The sequence below is a fragment of the Triticum aestivum genome, chromosome 6B (assembly GCF_018294505.1).
Source record: "Triticum aestivum cultivar Chinese Spring chromosome 6B, IWGSC CS RefSeq v2.1, whole genome shotgun sequence".
Lineage (NCBI taxonomy): Eukaryota > Viridiplantae > Streptophyta > Magnoliopsida > Poales > Poaceae > Triticum > Triticum aestivum.
Window position 1 is genome coordinate 627,362,287 of NC_057810.1, and position 8,023 is coordinate 627,370,309.

An 8,023-nucleotide genomic window follows, 5' to 3' on the forward strand; every position below is an offset into this window, starting at 1 on the left:
GTACCCAGCAAGACTTACATCAGAACTAACTACATATGCATCATTATCAACAAAGGGGATGGTGGGGTTTAACTGCAGCAAGCCAGCTTTGACTCGGTGGCTATCCTGAACTACGGCTGCAAGTAACTCTTTTGGGGTGGCGCACACGAGTCCACAAATTCACCATATCAATACACCACTATGGATCCGCTCCCGTCTCCCTGCGAGAACGCCATCCATAGCACTCACGCTTATCTTGCGCATTTTAAAGTATCCACTTTCACTTGTCTATGAACTGTACAGGCAACCCAGAAGTCCTTTACCGCGGACACGGCTATTCGAATAGATGATGTTAACCCTGCAGGGGTGTACTTCTTCACACACGCTCTCACCACTTATCGCCATTTACACGACATGTACTCGGCAACCTTCAAGCGGAAGCCCAACGTGGGTGTCGGCCACGGCCTGCCTAAACACTCAAGTCTCTAGTCCAGGTTTATCGCCTATTCGGGTTCCATCCATGAGGAGATCCGGCCGGAGTTTCGCTCACAGCCCCAAACGATGTGAACAGGGTTCCCGAGACACCAAACGGGCGCTCGGTACACCGTGCCACGTGCCTACCGCATCACAGCCCACCCCTCCGGTCAGCGCTGCCCATGGCCTCCAGCATACTACAAACACCAGAAACTACTTGCAACTCCTGGACAGAGGACAACGGTGATTAAGAAGCCGAGAGGGTCCATTGGTTTCGGGCCCAATGCGTGGTAGTAGCTGAATCATGGATCACAAACACAGAACTCAGTTCCTGAGGACGGCTTCAATGAGACAACCCACCATTTACTCCTACATGGCCTCTCACCGCTACCTTTACCAAATCGTGTTCACACACTTAGCTCACACACAGTAGGACATGTTCACACACCTCTGATTCATTCCCGATGAATCAGACCTGACACAACTCTAAGCAGTAGTAGGCATGACAAACAAGCAAGAATGAGTAGGCACAACAGGGCTCAAACAACTCCTACTCATGCTAGTGGGTTTCATCTATTTACTGTGGAATGACAGGTCATGCAGAGGATAAAGGGGTTCAGCTACCGCAGCAAGTAACAAATGAATCGTTGTTGTCCTAATGCAGTGAAAGAGAGCAGGAGCGAGAGAGTGGGATTATATCGGAATGAACAAGGGGGTTTTGCTTGCCTGGCACTTCTGAAGATAACATAGCTCTTCATCGGTGTCATCGATCACATCGTCGGTACAGGTCTATCGAGAGGGGACAATTACCGGCAAACAAGGAAGAACACAATCAATGCAATGCGACAATATGATGCATGAATGTGACATGGCAATATGATGTGATTTGTGCTGATGCAACTAAACCAGATTAAATGAAGTTGGTTTGAATCCAAGATTCAAACTCAAACTCCATATGTGGATATTTAAATGCCATTAATATGATTTGTGCTAAACAGCACCTATAAGTTGCTCTAACATGCATGAAAATAGTACAGATGGATAGATTGGATTTTTCTGATCATTTTTCATATATAATTTATCTCATTTGGAGTTACGGTTGATTTTATATGAATTTTAGAAGTTTATACAATTTTCTAGAATTTCCTGATTATTTATAAAATAAACTAAATTCCAGAAAAGGAATATTGCGTCAGCATGGTGTTGGCATGACGTCAGCAGGTCAACAGGGGCTGGTCCGGTCAAACCTGACCAGTGGGGCCTACTGGTTAGTGACTCAGGTGACTAACAGAGTTAATTAATTCTAACTAATCAAATTAATAGCCACGGGGCCCACTGTCAGTGTCAGCAGGGGTAATTAGTTTAACTAATTCAATTAGTACTAATCCTAATTAACTAACAGAGCAATTAGCACTAATTAAAATCCTACACTAATTCAGTCAAAGGCCGGCCCCACATGTCATGGACACAGGGGGGGTCCCGCCGTGGTCAAAGTGGGTCAAACCCACCGGCGACATGACGCCGGCGAGGCCCGAGACGGCGGCGCGAACCGGAAACGCGCTACAGGGCACGGGCAAGGCCGTGCTTGGGCTCGTTGGAGAGCCCTTGCTGGTGCGCATCGAACGGTGGTGGTGGCCGTGCCTGTGGTGGCCGGTACCGACGACGGCGAGCTCGTGAGCGGCGGCCGGAGTTCGGGTGCGGTCGGGTTCGGCGCTGCTGCTCGCAAACGAGGGAGCTGAGGCGCTGGAGGGGCTCTACGGGTCGCGGCAAGCACAACGGGTGCACGCCCGTGACCAAATGGTCACCGGGGCGTCATCGCTGGAAAGCTTTGGCGGCGGCGCTGTCGGGTGAGAAAGGCACGGTGGCTACGGCATACTAGGGAGAAAACAGAGAAGGGGAGGAGGATCAGGAGCTCACAGCGGTTCCAGTAGGCTTCGAAGCGGGCTCGGGGAAGGTCGGAGCTGAGCGGGGCGGCGAGGCCGATCTCCGGCGGCCGAGGAGGGAAAAAGCGTCGGGGCGGCGCTTCGGGGCTCTTCCGGTCACGTGGCTCGGTGAGGGGGTTGGCGACGAGGTGCAGGAGCTCGGGAGCAGCTCGGGGCATCGTCGGAACGACGGTGGTCGCGGCAACGGCGAACGGCGGCGATGGGTGTGTTCGGTGGTGAGAGAGAGGGGTCCAGGGGAGAGGATGAGGGCGAGGGAGAGCGAGAGGGGCCCGGGGGGGTGCGTGGTGATGCCAGAAAAGTCCAGGGCGAAGCGGCAAGCAGGAGGTGGCCGTCGGTGGCCGTGCGCGTGCTGGCGCGCCGCGGGCACACGCCCTCCTGCCCACTGGCAGGAGGTTGAAGACAGTAGGAGTGAGGAGGAGGTGGGCTGGGCCTAGCTGGGCCGGTCCTGTTGGGCCACCAGGTAAGTGGACCAGATGAGTTTTTGTTCTTTTATAGTTTTCTGATTCCTGTTTTTTTTATTTAATCTTTTGCCACTATTTTGAATTCAGAACAATTCAAACAATGCCAAAAACTCCTCTGAATATTTTTGTTTTGCTAGATGGACTTTTCCAAAAGCTCATAAAATATTTCAGGGGTATTTGAAATTATATTCTAATTATATGAATATAATTCAAATTCAAATAGCTAATGATTTAAATTCAAAGTCCCAAAAATAAATCCTTTTAAAATGTTCATTATTTTTGGTTTGGATCAAAACCCTTGCCAAAATATTAAACATCTAAGAAGAGCATTTTGGAACAATGAATGAGATTTTAGGGTTTTGCCCTTCTTTTATTTAGGGTTTTGAGGCTTCCAAATTTCCTCAGTTCAAGTTTTCAGAAATTTAAACATGATGCAAACACTAGGCAGCACCAGAAGCTAGGGATGTGACAAGGGGCTCCAGAGTGGAACATCCCAGGAGCAGCGAAGCGAGAGGAGCAGCAGGAGGAGAAGTCGTCGCAGTGGGGGACGCAGGGGGCGAGGGGGCGGCCGACTTAGGTGGGGCCGATCACACCACCACAACGGGAACCACGTCCGGGGCGGAAGGAGGGGGCACAGGCGAGACCTCCGTCGGGGCCAGGACCGGAGCCGGGTCCGCCACGGCCATGGGTCCCGCTAAAGGCGGGGAGGGGGGGGGGAGACCGACAGAGGAGATGGAGCTGCCGGCTCGGTGGGAGCGAGGGTCTGCGGAACAGGATAATACCTAAGATTATTATAGAAAAGGTTTCTAGAATTATTCTCATGACATACTCAATTTCTCAATTAACAGAATAAATAAATAAATATGAAATATCTTAGAAAATCTCTCAAATCTAATTAGATAATTTCGCATGAATTACTATCGTAAAAATTAAGCTTCGTTGAACTGTGTGATTACATGAATTGGCTTTTAAGTTTAAGACAGAGGAGTTGAAGGAAGATGAAACGTGATAAATGGAATCAATGGGAAAGACATTAACTGATGATGTGACCATTGCTTGAGTAAATGTAGTTTTAGTTGTTGGATGTTGGCGGCTAGAGCAGGAGCGTGCTGTTGAGTGGGCCAGTGTGTGCAAAGAATACAACGCTATGCATCTCTAAATTAGAACATACATGCAACTAAAATGATGAATACATATAATAGTGCAGTGGTTAGATATTAAGGGGCCGCACTCGCAGGTGCTCCTATGTAATTTCCCACATTTAGATGGTTATCTAACCTCGGTCCTTTCACCGTCATGTCTATAAATAGAGGAGTAGGAGCCAAATTGACTAAACATCACCACACTCTAGTTTCACTAGCTTTACATAAAGGAGAAATCACATTGCTTAGCTACAATCCGAGGAAGCCAGCGTCAATCAACATGTGTTCATGTTCGCAACACTTTAGTTGTTTATTCTCTCTCTTTCATACATGCCTCATGATTATTTCTTTTGGTCTCACACACTATTTGACTTTTGTATACTATTCCTACTATTGAATTATTTACACCATGAGAGCGGAGCATGCGTGCTACCATGTTGATGCTAGTCCATGCATTAGTTTACTTATATTGTAGAAAAGTTAGTAAACACTCTAGTTTCAATTTTTCTTATACTAAAGCACATTATCATGTGAATAAATGCTCTGATACCACTAAAATCGTCACACCCATACAACAGAAAATTTAAGGTTATAAAAAAAAGTATCATTTGCTTTATAAAAGTCCAATGGAGCAACCACACAAAAGAGGAGGCATCCTTGGGAAAAAGAAGATGAATTGTCTGCATGCTTTCTGTATCTTCAGTTAACGCATAACTAAATTTTGAGGTCAAAATTCTATGAGTAGGGGTGGATGTAACACTCATGTTCTATAGAACAAATGAGGTCCTTTCATCGAAAACTTAAGAAAAATAAGAGGGAATACCAGCAGCCTAGTCAAGTAAAAATTCACATGACTGCCTTTTGTTTTGCGACACCTGCTTAAGTGTTGCAATTTTTGCAGCACTTGGTGCTGTAATTTGCAGCTGTCCTATTCTTGGAGTAGAAAAATAAAATTTGCAGATAGAGCACATGCCGGAGCAGCGTTTTTGCCCCCTCTTATGTAAAAAGAGGTTATGCCCTATTTTAGGGCACCTATTAGAGATGCTCTTAGCTCCCCTAAAAATGGCAAATCCTTCATTATTCCACTGAGATATCTATCTTCCATATGACCCTGTTGGCTGTTGTTGTGTTCTTGGCGTCAAAAAAATCAAGACGATCAGAATTTAGTGTTGCAGAGCAAGAAAACAGAATCATTCACAAGGGGAAAAAAGTGTTGGCTCCCATAAAAATGGCGAATCCTGTATTATTCCACTGAGATATCCAGATGGCTCTGCTGCTGTGTTTTTCGGGGTCAGCGCAAGAGAAAAACAACAAGAACACTGTAGCTTCAGGTGTGTATTTTCGCTGTACAAAATCTGGCAAATGCTGGAGGGGAAGGCGCCATCGTCAGGGCTCGGTCGCCGGCAGCCTGCTCCGGACCGTGTGCTCCGGCTTATGGGTGCTCTCGAAGTCCGCATGGACGAACGCCCGCTCCACTTCCGGCAGCTTCTCGATCTTCTCCTGCAGCGACTCCCCGATGGCGTGGGCTTCCCGCAGCCGCATGTCCTCCGAGAGCTCGATGTCGACCTGTCGCCGGACCCGGAGAAGAAGAATGGGCTCCATAAGACCACTCTGAAATGAATTTCAGATGCAAGTTCTCTGTGGCCATGAACACTGACCTCGACGAAGTAGAGAGCGCCGAAACTGTAGGCCCGGACCGTGTCGACCCGCTGCACGCGCGCGTCGTGCTTCATGGCGAGGTAGGTCAGCATCTGCAGCATCTCCGGCGGAGCGCTCCGCCCCACCAGCGAGACTACACAGACAAGAAGAATTCAGAGCTTCAGTTTAGTTTCTCCCGAAGAGAAGAACCAGAGCAGCACCGCCGAAAAGTTCAGAAGATCCGGGGAGCAGACCTGCTTGTTCAAGCACGGTCCCGGACCAGTTCGCTATGGTGTACACCGCGAGGAGCACGGCCCCGGCGGGGTCGATCCACCACAGGAACCTGTCTCCCAGGACGGCGGCCACCAGGCCAACCACGTTGGTTATCACATCGAAGTAGTGGTCCTGGACGGCACAAGGCAAAAATTCCGCATCACTTTTCTCAAGAATCTATTCTGCATCAGCTCAAAAAATGGCAAGGGCACGGTCATCTCTTTCTTTCACCTTGGCGTACGCCCGGACGATGCTGTTCCCCGAGCTCCTGCAGTAGAACCAGAGGGCGAGCTTGACGGCGGTGGCCGAGAGCATGATGGAGTAGAGCCATATCAGCTGCTCCGAGGTCAGCTTGTCGCCGGGCTCGTTCTCCACCAGCTGCTCGATCGCTTGCACCAGGACCTGGAAGCCTGGCACGAATTGAGGGACGGAATTCACTTCGATTTGTGACCGACAAGAACAAGCAGCAGCCAAGAACTGTGAGTCTGTGGAAAGATTTGGGGCTCACTTCACACCTAGAGTGGCCATGATGGCGGCGAAGACGATGATGCCCACCGGCTGGACGCGCAGCTTGCCGATGGGGTACTTGTAGATGTTCACCTTCTTCATGGAGAGGTGCGTGAACCAGAGGATGCCGCCCGCCATCAGGTCCAGCAGCGAGTCGAGCGTGGACGCCGCGATCGCCATGGACCCCGTTCTGATCGTGGCATACACCTGCAGCCCGAACGAATCAGAAAGAATCAGAGAGTTAGAGCGATCGATTTCGCTTCCTCCGTCGCGCAATTGAGCCAATCAATCACCTTGAAGGCCAGGAGGACGATGTTGGCGTAGTTGGATATCTTCATGGCGAACTCGCTCTGCTTCTGCTCCTCGTCGTCGGCGTCGGAGGCGTCGGGGTCGCCGTCGTCGTCCGACCCGAACTCGCCGGGCATGCACAGGGCCTCCACCTCCTCGAAGGTCTTCAGCGCGGCGAGCTGCTTCCTGTAGTACTCCCTCTCACCTGCGCGCGGCAAAAAGGGGGGGACGAACTTGTCGCGGCGCTCCTCCATGGATTAAGCGGTGAACTGGGGACGGGCGCTGGTTACGTACCTTGGGAGAGGTCCTTGACGCGGGCGACGTCGACGTCGGCGCCGCGCTCGGGGTCCAGCTCAGTGCGCATCTTGTCCGGCAGCCGGCGCAGGAAGCTGCTGCGCAGCGACCGCGCCGAGTCGCGCCGCCGGAGCGACGGCCGGCCGGCGCCGTTGGCCAGCAGCGGGGCGCTCCGGTCGTCGCCCTCCATGGCCGTCCGTACGCCTTGACTCCGACGTCGGGTACGGCCGGCCGGCTGTGAGGTCAGGTTTTGGCTGTCTTCGCCCTGTTCAGGAGGCGCACCGGATATTTCCAAGTTCGCCTTTATATCTACGGGACAAAGTTTCGGAAATGTTCCCCTGTTTGGAGGTCAAAAAACAAAAACAGCGGGGATCTCCCTGATGGACGGCTCAGATTTCGTCTTCCACCTTGGTGGTCACACGTTTTGATTGATGGCTGTGTTTCCTCTGCCCTTCTTCATACTCCAAATCCAGTGTCGTTGTCCTACTCCCGTCAAAAGCAGGTAGCCATGTACACAATTATTCAATTATCATGAATTCCTCTAGAGACGATAGCGACTGAATTTTGTTTTGAACCTTTAATTTATACGGCTCGTCTAAGAATATCCGAAGTCAAAGAATGTCTGGGATCCGTTAGTACAACATATCGATTTTAGGGATTGATTCTTACGGGCTGCGTAAGATAAATGTTTAAAACAAACTTCACTCGGTTAGACTCGGCTTCTCTGACACACTGTAGGTGCAGTTGGCTCATTGACAGGTGGGCCCACATGTCAGTGGCCCAGCTGCTCCCTGCAGTACGTTAGAGGAGCCTCATCCTACTCGGTCATAGCTAACCACATTGCTGACAAAGTGATAAGTTAAGACGGAAAGAAAGTTTGATAAATCTATTTTCAGATAGAAGTGAATGCAAACTACTAGCAAAAAACAGATGGGCAATGCTAGACCTACGTAGAGCTTGTTATGTGCTTTACGTAAATTGCAACGTGGAGCATTATTAGTGGATCATTAGGGGGAAGGGGCCC

At 50.1% G+C, this 8,023-nt stretch overlaps 1 protein-coding gene across 1 annotated transcript; it reads right to left on the reverse strand.

Annotated features, from left to right (window-relative positions):
• Nucleotides 1-5,212: 5,212 nt before the first annotated feature.
• On the reverse strand, nt 5,213-7,307 carry LOC123134604 (metal tolerance protein 3). Its single transcript, XM_044553823.1, has 7 exons — nt 7,000-7,307; nt 6,711-6,910; nt 6,426-6,624; nt 6,142-6,320; nt 5,892-6,042; nt 5,658-5,791; nt 5,213-5,565 (listed from the first exon to the last, which is right to left on the reverse strand). The coding sequence occupies exons 1-7, from the start codon at nt 7,187-7,189 to the stop codon at nt 5,386-5,388; spliced, it is 1,233 nt and encodes a 410-aa protein (XP_044409758.1). The 5' UTR covers nt 7,190-7,307; the 3' UTR covers nt 5,213-5,385.
• Nucleotides 7,308-8,023: the final 716 nt, after the last annotated feature.